Source organism: Coturnix japonica, chromosome 27 (genome assembly GCF_054131305.1).
Source record: "Coturnix japonica strain WE chromosome 27, WE-NBRP24, whole genome shotgun sequence".
NCBI lineage: Eukaryota > Metazoa > Chordata > Aves > Galliformes > Phasianidae > Coturnix > Coturnix japonica.
In genome coordinates, this window is record NC_140689.1 from 7651742 (window position 1) to 7663174 (window position 11433).

General features: G+C 41.2%; 2 protein-coding genes across 2 annotated transcripts; one reads left to right on the forward strand and one right to left on the reverse strand.

Annotated features, from left to right (window-relative positions):
- Positions 1–965: 965 nt before the first annotated feature.
- LOC146756473 (nuclear pore complex protein Nup153-like) lies at positions 966–6756 on the forward strand (the record flags this gene model as incomplete). Its single annotated transcript, XM_085524478.1, has 5 exons — positions 966–1431; positions 2958–3326; positions 4641–4904; positions 5457–5616; positions 6160–6756. Coding segments are annotated over 5 exons (1344 nt in total), but the record flags the coding sequence as incomplete, so codon positions are not given.
- Positions 6757–6896: 140 nt separating this feature from the next.
- Positions 6897–8800, reverse strand: LOC146756474 (endogenous retrovirus group FC1 Env polyprotein-like). The gene has a single exon (XM_085524476.1). The coding sequence runs from the start codon at positions 8613–8615 to the stop codon at positions 6921–6923; it is 1695 nt and encodes a 564-aa protein (XP_085380602.1). The 5' UTR covers positions 8616–8800; the 3' UTR covers positions 6897–6920.
- Between the last annotated feature and the right edge of the window lie 2633 nt (positions 8801–11433).

Here is an 11433-nt window from a genome sequence, read left to right on the forward strand (position 1 = left end):
TACTGAACTTGTAGTGAAAGGTTTTTTTTTCCTGTTTTAAGGGGAAAAGATCTATTTTATCAAACTGTAGCCACAAATATTCAAGATTATTTTTCTGATTGGATGTTATCTGAGCTGCCTATGACTGTATCTTTAGTGTCAGTCTTTATGTTGGTCTTTTAGCTGATGCAATATAAAGAAATCATAAACAATGGAGTATGTTTATGTAATTCAAATAAAATAGTGATGCAGATAAAAATAGCTAAGTTCCATTAACTTTTCAGACCATAATAGTGAAACACTTGTAAGTCGTAGGATACGCTTGAATGTCTGTAGTACCAATTTATCCCTCTGCTTAGTCATTCATTTCTATTTAGATCTTGGTGCTTCTGTGCAGCCTGTGATTAGATTGGCAGTTCTCATTTAAACCCTAACTCATTCAGTCTTGGTTATCAAATAGCTTAAAAGGCAAGAACAAACGCTGTTGTTTTTAAGATGTACTGATATATGATTTGCATCCTTACATGTGGTATAGGCTGGATTTACCAGAGTAAATGTTCTTTCATCTGTAGTTTTCTTTGTAGGTATTTTGTGTTTTGTTGTGTGGGTTCAGTACACAATACTTTAAATGTTATATTTGTTCCAAATTCGCTGTTGTAGCGAATCAGAGCGGAGCAGGATGAGAAAGTAGCATGTTTTGTAAAAGAGAAAAATTTTACTTTACAACTCTAGGAAGTGGAGGAACCGGTACTCCCAAAAATATCCCTACCCATCAGTACTGCATCTCTGGCACCATTCAACTTTAGTTTTCTGACTAGCAGTACTGTGTCATCGTCACCAAGCACTGTTTCAACATCAGTGATGAACAAGGTGAATCTATGTTGTATGCTATAAATGCTTTCCTGTATGAGTCTGTATCTGCTCTTTTGCAAGTTAACTTCTGTGGTGCTCATGAAATTAACTGGTGTTAGTTCATACTGAGTTGAGTAAGTCAGAGCTGTATTGCAGTTTGGAGAGAAAAATGCAGTTTTTTGATTGTCAGTCTTAGACTTGCAAATGTCTGGTTTGGTTTTGGAACTGTGGCAGAAAATGAAGTTGCATCAGCTTCTTTTGCATTTAAGAAATCAGATGAGAAAAAGGACGAAACTCCTGCATCAAAGAGAGGCTTCTCTTTTGGTAACGTGGAGTCGGCTCCTGCCTCGCAGTTTGTTTTGGGAAGGACAGAAGAGAAACAGGATTCTGTCAGTTCTGCTCCTCCGTTACTGTTTGGGAAGAAAGTTGAGAATGAAGAGTCAAAGGCACAACCTGTCTTTTCCATTGGGCAGCCTGAACGTACCAAAGAAGAAAGCACAGCAAAACCTATGTTCAACTTCAGCTTTGTTAAACCATCGGAGAAAGAAACTGAGCAGGCAAAGCCAACTTTTTCATTTGGGGCCCAAGCCAATACTTCAGGTAAGCAGAATATCTTTTGTCTTCAGTTGTCTAAGTCCCTCAGATGGTACCTCTGAAGTCATAAGTTACAGAATCTGTAGGAGTTGCTGGGTTCATGTACTGGAGCTTTAGAAAAAGCTTAATTACTCTGTGCAGTGTGATTTGTGTTCCAGTTGTTGACGTATAGACAATTAGTAGAATTCCTGTTTTGATTTCAGTGAGTTTTAAGACTAGGTTTAGACAAAAAATATATACATATTGTCACACATTAAAGAACCTGTATTGCATCCCACATGAGCATGGATGGTTTGTATGGTTTCTGTGCTAGCAGCATAGTTGGTGGTACAGTCTTTAGCGTGGTGACAGAGGCCTCATGCGATGGTTTTCATAGTGAAAGGGGATGTGAGGAGGTGTCTCATTCATGTGTTCTTGCAGCTGTGCTGCTGCAATTTACTGCCATGAAGGTGTGGAAATTGCTTAATAGGTACTACACAGTTTTGTGCATCTTTAACCTTCTGAAAGAGCGGGCTGAAAGATTTTAGTAACAATTGCCATGTGGAAGAATTCTGATTCTGATTTCATGACTTATCAGCCATGGTTTGCAGAACAGCGTTCATTACTCACTTCTACTAACTTTGGAAGTTATAAGGGAAGGAACAGAGAGAATAAAAGCAACGCATGGGGTTATGGTTCTTATGATTGAGTTGAAGTTCTGGAGTTTGATTTAACCATGGAAATTTGATGAAACACCTTGTGTAAAAATGAGATTTTAACGAGCCTTCTTCAGCACAGTAGAGAGTCCCTTAAAAGTGGCATAGATGAAAAGGGTCCGTAACTTCTGGAAAAACAGCAGTGGGAAATCAAGAACAGGGTCAGGTGTAATAATGAGAGAGCAGAAGCTTAGGGAAAGCTGAAGAACTGCATACTTTAAAAGATAACTTTAAATGTAAAATTGCACTCAGTACTTTGTGACAGTTCTGTAACAGGGGGCTGTTCTCCGTGGCTCCCAAAAGCAGGTCTTGAAAGTACTGAATTACAGTGAGCTTAAGCCAAAAGAGTGAGGCTGCAGGATGATGGGCTTAGCCAGCTTTAGGGCTGTAGGCACAGGGCTGTAATTTCAGGAGAGGCTACAAAAGCAGCTGTACCACTGTGGGGTTTTTTTTTTTTGCTGTGTTATTTAGCAAACTACAGAAGTGTTGCAGGTAATGCATGTTGTTCTTCTCAGATCATCTGAAGAATAGTTTTGTTTGAAAAGCTGAGATGTACTGGTTCATTCTGGTTCCAGTTGTTATAGCCAGTGCTTGGTGTCCGTAACTACTAAAGCCTAGAACTGTGGTGGTGTCATCATTCTTCACAATTCTCCCATTCCTTTAATTGCACATGGCAGCGTTCAGTGTATTAAACCTGGATTTTATGTAATCCACAGTAGCTGGATAATAGTTGAGACATCGTCCAGCATTTCTCCTTGTACAGTGGCTGGAACAGGGTCTCTCTGTTGCGCTTGGTTTGCCGTCTTGCAGTGTTTTATGTTCTGTTCTCCCTCTCAGATCAAGGAGCAGCAAAGCCATCCTTCAGCTTCTTGAGCTCTAGTTCCTCCAGCGCAGCCGTACCTGCCACTTCAGCCAACAGCAGCAGCCTGTTTGGCAGCGTCACTTCTTCCTCCAACCCTGCACCAGTTCCCACTCCCTTTGTGTTTGGGCAAGCCAGCAACACTGTGAGCAGCACCGCTTTTGGCAATTCTGCAGAATCTACAGCATCTCAGTCATTTGGCTTCTCTCAAGAAAACAAACCCACCACCACATCTTCCACCACTGGTGCAGCAGTTAATCCATTTGTCTTTGGTTCAGGAGCCAACAGTAGCAATGCAGCAAGTTCTGGCTTTACCTTTGGAGCCACGGCCACATCGAGTTCAACAGGTACATTTAAGCAGGTGCTTTTGTTTTTGCTCTTAGATCACAAAAGTGGAGCAGGGAAAGAGTGTTTCCTGGAGAACAGGTAGGGAAAATGCATGGAAATTGAGAAAAGTAGTGAATATTTACATCCAACAATATATAAACAGTGCTAATGCTTGGGGCTCAGGTCAAGTTTTGAGGCAGTCTGGGAAATACAGTTTAGGGATCAACTGGCTGTGGTGATATTTTGTGCATTGGATAATCCTTTACTGGCTTTCATTTGCATAGGAACTTGTCATTGTGAGAATGAATTTCCCTCTTCTCAGTATCAATCCAGTGCTGAAGGTTAAAAGTTAGTTTTAACTTGAATTTTTCTCTCCCATACCTAAAACTCTTCGAGCGTTGTAAATAACATCAAGATTTGTACTATCCACCCTTCACAAGTGTATATTACAAACACAGTATTGATATATGCAGCTGCTGCTTTGTAAAGCGTGACTTCTAATGAGCACGATAGCCAGTCCTTCATTTTCTTGGTCTTCATAATCTTCAAATCTTCATAAAAGTACTGGAATGCCTTTTAGTCCGTCTTAACTTCTGTTTTCCTTCCTGGAAAAACAATCAGCCATTCCAAGTTACATTGCAGCAGTTGGTATTTTTATGTTGCGTGACGTCTGCTTAAATTGCATTTAGATTAATAGCGCTATTTAGAAGGTCTCTTTTTGCTCAGCAGAAGTGTGTATGTTTGAAGTCACAGCTCAGTCCTGTATTTTTTTCTCATTATTTCTGCTTGCCATGCAGAACCAAAGCAGCTAATTGAATGAGCTTGTTTGCTATTATATGGAGAGACAGAATTATTCTGGTAGCTCAGTTAGGTCCCTGCAAGCCTGATGTGGTCTCCAGAAATTGATAACTGTAAACATTTGGATGAGGAAGGGGAGCAGTTGCTTATGAGAGGAAAGATTGGCGTTCTCCTCATTCTAATAGATCAGGAGCTGTGTTTTGAACGCTTAAAATAATACAAATAAGTGAGTGAGTGTTCTTTACCCGTGGTATAAATAAGTCTTAGTAATACAAATCAGCTTGTGCTCTTTGTGGGAGCCTGCTTCTAGAGCATGAATGGCTAACAGTAATTTGAGTCTAGACAACCCGTGTTTGAGGTGTGCGTTGTCTGACTCCTTTAAGTATGCTGTTTTTCATGTAACTTACAAGAAAAGGTAGGATTCCTATCATGAATGAGGTGCTGTTTGTTGTTTTACCTACTTGGCTTCAAACATAAAGCTCTGTAACAAACAAAACAACTCAGCACATACTGAAATTTCTCTTCTTTTCCTTTAGGGTCATCCTCTACATTTGTCTTTGGGTCTGGGTCTTCAGCGCCTGCTGCTGGACCAGCATTTGGTGCCAGTCAGCTACCAGCATTTGGCCAGAGCCAGGGCCCTGGCCAGCCAAATGCTCCCAGCTTTGGATCTTTGTCGACATCACTGTTTTCATCTGGCTCTCAGCCTGCGCCTCCTGCCTTCGGCTCTGTGACAAGCAGTACTGTGTTTGGACAGCAATTGAGCCAACAGCCAGGTTTTGGCTCTGGCGCCTCCAATGCTGGTGAGTGTTGACCATCCTTTTCGTTTCAGGTCTCAAAGAGAGCTTGGTTAGTCAGTGAGTTGGTTTCCATGAAGTGCAGCTGAAGTTTAGTGAATGAAATTACTTCTGCCTTTTGTACATACTCTACTGTAAGAATTGCCCTCCATAGAGGGAGTAGACACAGGGTTAAGTATTTTGCATCTGATTCCTTACTGCCGGAGAGGTACACTACCTTCACCAATAGGTTGTACATTGTTGTATATTGTGGTGCATGCAGCCATAGACTAATGGCAGTACAGGTAGCAGCAGACAGTTCCTTAGCAATTTGCCAGCAGTCTAAAAATCTCTTTATGATGCTCTACTGAAACAAATGACGTTGTCTAGGTGTTGTTCCTGTTGTAACTTAGCATTTCTGGTAAACCTCCCTCCCACCCCAAGCTGTGCCGCCTTGAGCAAGGTCTAAGCAATGTATGTTAGAGGTGGTGGGAGGAAGGAGGGGAGGACTTTCCTGGAAAGAACAAACTCAAATTTCAACTTTCTTATTCCCTTCTCCTTCTACCCCGTCTTTCTCAGGTCCCGTATTCCAGTTTGGGAGTAGTACTTCTAATTTCAACTTCACGAGTAACCCAGAAGTATTTACTTTTGGTGCAAATCCTCCTGCACCGGCAGCATCGGTACTACCTTCCGGCTCTTCAGGATTTTCATTCAGCCAACCTGCAACGTTTACAGTGGGGTAAGAGACCAAATCAGATTTTCACTTGAGCTTTTGGTACTATCTGTGGAGCGCAGGCAGCCTCTACTGATGTTAAATTGCGAGGTGCTCAGATGTACTTCGGAATTTATGTCTAAGGACAGCATCTCTCCTCGCTCTGTTAGTGTGACTGGCTAAGTAGGCAACGATGGCTTTATAGCAGCACAGCTCTCAGAAATATCATGCAGCCATGAGAAGTGTTCTTGAAAAATAAGATCTGAATTGAGCTGTTACGCTGCTGCTTACCTGCTGAATGAGAGAGATTTCATTGCTTTTGGTTTCTGGAACTCTCTTCCCATTCATCATACGTTGTCTGTTGCCAGCTGCTGAGTAGTGAGCAGCCAGATGATAAAACAGTTGTTCTGGAATATCTGCTCAGTGCTGCTACTGAACTGTCAGCTAACAGTAGGGAACGTCAGCTGGGTTTAGACCGTCGTGAGACAGGTTAGTTTTACCCTACTGATGATGTGTCGTTGCGCTAACTCTGCGTTGTCCTAACTCTGTGCTACCGGTTTCTATTCATAGGACTAATGGAAAAAATATTTTCTCTGCCTCCGGATCTTCAGTTCCCGGTCAGAAGATAAAGACTGCAATTAGACGTAAAAAGTAATCGGCAGATTGGTAAAGCAACTTTCAAAGCAGCTGCTGCCCTGCATTGTTCAGTTGTTGGGATCGTACCTCGTGCTGGGTTAGCTGAAGTCAGATCTGCCTAAAGTGTTGCAGAAAGGAACCAGGTCGAGACTCGAACTCGTGGGTACTCCAGTGTTGATTTTATTAACAAGCTCAGTGCTCAGGTGAAACATGCATACAGAGCTTGGGTCACTCCTAGTGAATGACCCTTAAGCTTTACAAACGTCCTATATTTATATGATTAGGTAAACATTACATCATTTATGTTATTCATTTCTCGTGATTAATCAATACATCTTCAGTCCTTCTTTCTCGTGTTTCATCCTAGGCCCAGGCTTCATGCTTCACGTGTTACTCTTCTTTTGAACTTGTCCAGAAATTCATTATCTTCTTTCATCCGAGCCATCCGGGCTAGACCAGTCCATTCCATCTGTCTTATGGTTAAACTATACATTTTAACTGATTAACTACTAAATAGCAATGTCAGCACTATTATTGTCTACCTCTGCTGTTTCATAACTTCACAATACTCTAACACCCCTACATGGGTCATGGTTCAGGGCTATACAGGGGATACTTGAGTAGCATATTGGTTGAGAAATTTACCATTTTTCCTAACAGTCCCCCCTTTTCTAATAGCTACTTTCCCAAGTATTCTACTGATATCCACCAAAAACTATCTTAGGTGGCGGTGGTGCCTTTACAGTTAAAGCAGACCCCATTCGCATACAGCATTGTATTAGTACATAAACAATAACAATCAGAACAATCACAACAATTATAATCAAGATAATTTTCTTAGCAATAGCAGAAAGATTTGGCAACCAGGATGTCAGCCAATGCCATGTTTCAGAAAAACCCCATCGAGTATCATCCTTCTGTATTTCTTGCATTGTCTTACTTACTTCCCATATTTTCCCAACATCAGTTAATAATTCTCCAGTTTGATCAACATACATACAGCAACTAGCATTCAATACAGTACACACTCCCCCTTGCGAAGCTAAAAGCATATCTAGTGCCATTCTATTTTGCAAAACTACTTTAGATAAGTTTGTAAGCTCGCCTTGTATAGTTAATAAGCCATAAGCCGTTGCATTAGCTAACTTCTCCACCTCCCCTGACACATTCAGTATTGCTTTTTCCAATTCACTAACACCTAAACCAGGTATAAACCAACGCACAAATGCATGGAATCCTGTTGGTCGTTCAATTAAAGGATTTAAAATAGTTCTTTTAGTACGTCCATAGAAAGACCTATGCCATAACGTTCCATTTATTTCTCTGGGAATGATCTCCATATCGGGTACAACTAGGCCTAAAGTGCATCTTCCTCGCCACTTTTTGGGTAAAATTTTGTACGCATGTTCTCCACACAGCCAATAGGCTCCTGGGAGACTCAAAATCAATTGATTTCTGTTTTTAATAGCAGTGAGATTATCACATCGTAAAGTCCAATTTCCCAAATAGGTTCCAGTAGAATCACGATTTTCAACACAATGAATATAAGTATTGTTCTCCAATCGTGTATGAGCCAATGATAAAGCATGAGTGGTAAAATTACTTCTTAATATTGTTGTATTCCAAATATGACCAATAGTAGTATTAACATGAATAGGGATACCAATCAAATTTACTCCATGTGCTACTGATCTAGGTAAGGCTGAACAAATCCAACAATCACTGACATTTAGATTCTGGGCAAACGATTGCATTATTGATACATGAGAATTATCTGTCCAATAACGATAGTGGCCTAATTCATAAGAGACATGTGGCTGTAAAGACCTTCGGTGTCTCATCTGCTGAGTATGGCTACTTGTGTCATGCCAGGACATAGGTCCCCATTTTACCTCTTGCCAATGTGTATGAACTAATTTAAACCCGTCCCGAGGGTACGCAATGGAGAATTTATGACAGCACGAATTGTTGAAGCCGGGGAGCATACCCACACACCAGATTCCAGTACCACTGCTTGGTTCTCTAAAATTAATATTATGGTTAACCCATACCGCTCGGAGCCGAGGAGGAGGTACTCTGGGGTATGAAGGATAAGAAAATCGTGCTCTAATGCAAAAACTAAAATTAGCTCGAGTACTACCGGGGATATACCATCGAAATGTGCCAAAAGGGGTTCGGACATTGTTGAGTTGTAATAAGTCAGTATTTCTTTCTCCTTCTATGATGAATTCACGCTGAGTCGTAGAAACCTCTTTCGTTTTCAAAGTTACCTGATGTCCAGTCAAAATGTCCCGATAGGAGAATTCATACTGGTACCGATGTCCTGAAGCTATGCAGACGAGGAAGAAAAGGATGCAGAGACCTTTTTCACATGAGTATGATGGATCCATGCCTCTTTACCCTTGACCTTGATAGCATAAAGAGAAGTTAACAACACACAATAGGGCCCTTCCCATTTGGGCTCCATTTTATGTTTCCGTTTAAACACTTTCACCATTACCATATCTCCTGGAATAATATCATGTACTTTAACATCTCTTGGTAATCCTTGATAACAATAAGCATATTGCTGAATTCTCTTAAAGGAATCTTGTAAATACAACAAATATTGAGTAATATTCTCTTCCCCTTCCAAAAGTACAGTTTTTGCTGAGACATATGTTCCTGGTACTGCCACTACTCTCCCAAATAAAACCTCAGCTGGACTAATTTTTAAAGGCTCCCTAGGGGATGTTCTCAAATCCCATAAGACTAAAGGTAATGCATCTGGCCATTTGAGTCCTGTTTGTGACATTACTTTGCCTAATCTATCTTTAATAGTCCTATTCATTCTCTCTACCTTTCCGGATGACTGTGGATGATACGGTGTATGTGCCGCCATAGTAATTCCCAGTGTCTTTGACAATTCGGCCATCATTGAGGAAACAAAATGTGTTCCCCTGTCTGAGTCTATTTCTTCTGGGACTCCGTACCTTGGAATTAAGTCTCGTAACAGAATTTTAATCACAGTTTTTGTATCATTCTTTCGTGTAGGAAATGCTTCCACCCAGCCAGACAAATGATCCACAATAACTAACATATATTTAAATCCCAATACTGGTGGCATTTCAGCAAAGTCAATTTGAAGTTTCTGAAAAGGATATTCAGCTGGAGGTCTCTTCCCTTCTTCCATCCTGGGTCTGGTTATCCCGTACTTTTGACATATTTCACATCCTGCAGCAATTCGTCTAGCTGCTGCATATACTCCCGGTGCTATCCACAAACGATCAATCTGATTTGCAATATTTCCTGGACCGCCATGGCTTCTATCATGATACCACCTTACTAAAGTTAGCAAATATTTATGTGGTAACATAGGTTTATCACCAATCATCCAAATCCCATCCTTTTGAACAGCTCCCATACGCATCCACACCTCCAGTTCCTCTTTATTCATTTCTGTATAAAGTGTCTTAGGGTCCGATAGCAGTGGTATAGTTTGTACAGTCATAATAGGAACACTATAATTAGGGTGCACAGCAGCTGCTCTAGCTGCCGCATCTGCAAGTTGGTTTCCTTTTGCTAACGCATGTTTTTTAGAGCTGTGTGCAGGTATGTAAACTACAGCAATCTCTCGTGGTTCTTGTATAGCCAGTAATAGGTCATTTATTAGCTCACCGTGAGCTATTGTTCTCCCTGCAGAGGTCAGAAAGCCTCGCTCTCTCCAGAGCATGCCGATAGCATGGCAAATTCCAAAAGCATACTTTGAGTCCGTGTATATATTTACCTTCTTGCCGCGTGCTAATCGTGCCGCTCTACAGAGCGCAATAAGTTCTGCTCCTTGTGCTCCCAACCCGCTTGGGAGAGATTCTGCTAGTAGAACAGTTGTCTCAGTTGTCACAGCAAATCCGGTGTATCGCTTTCCTGCAATGTAATAACTAGAACCGTCAGTAAACAAGTTTAACTCAGGCTCTGTTAATGGCTCATCCTTTAAGTCTTCCCTCGGTCGTGAGACTGAGTGAATCACCTGCACACAATCGTGTTTATTTTGTTCTCCAGTTGAATCAGGGAGTAAGGTGGCTGGATTCAAAGGTTTTGATCGCTCTAAGGTGATATTATCAGCTAGGAGCAAAATGACTTCGTAGCGGTGAGCGCGCTGTGGAGAAAGGGATTTTTCTGCATACCTTTTAAGCAAGATTTCTACTTCATGCGGAACCTTTACAACCAGGGGATGTCCCAAGACAATGGTCCGGACTTTCTCGGTGAGTTCTGCCGCTGCAGCCACAGCTCGAATGCAATAGGGAGTTCCCCTCACAACAGGATCTAATGACTGTGAGTAATAGGCGACAGGCCGCTCGTAAGGTCCAAATTTTTGAACTAAAACTCCTTTTGCAATTCCTCTTGATTCGGTAACATATAAGGTAAACGGCTTACCATAGTCGGGCAGTCCCAAAGCCGGTGCGGATACCAGCGCCTGTTTAATAGCCTGGAAAGCTTGCTGCATTTCATCAGTCCATGGTATCGGTTCGATGGCCTGGTCCTTAGTAGCTTCTTGTAAAGGTTTAACAATTTCACTATACCCTATAATCCATGGTCGGCAAAATCCAGCCTGTCCTAAAAATGCCCTCATCTGTTTCTTTGTGATTGGCCTAGGTACTGCTTGCACAGCATTAATTCGTTCTGGATCAATTTTCCTTACCCCTGAAGCTAATACATACCCTAAATACTTTACCTCAGGCTTACAAAACTGCAATTTGGAAAGGGAGACTTTATGTCCTTTTTCATACAATTTATTACATAAATACTTTGTGTCTTCTATGCAAGCTTCTTTTGTTGCACTAGCAATAAGTAAATCATCAACATATTGAACCAACACCGATTTTTGAGGTAAAATAACATCCTTTAAATCATTTTTCAAAATCTGTGAGAACAAAGTTGGTGAACTCGTAAACCCCTGAGGTAACCGAGTCCACATTAACTGTTTCCCTTCCCATGTGAAAGCAAAGATCTCTTGGCTTTCCTCAGCAATAGGTATACTAAAGAAAGCTCCCGTCAGATCCATTACAGTATACCACCTGGACCATTCTGGTATTTCAGTTAATATTAGTGAAGGGTCAGGAACTACAGGGTGCAGGGCTTCAACATGTTCATTAATTGCTCTTAAATCTTGTACAAAACGATATTCAGGGTTCCCGTCCTCATCCTTTCTATTTTTAGAAACAGGCAGAA

Bases quoted from the DNA above. Each gene is read 5' to 3' on its own strand.
- LOC146756474 (XM_085524476.1), bottom strand. From the start codon at position 8,615: ATGGATCCATCATACTCATGTGAAAAAGGTCTCTGCATCCTTTTCTTC.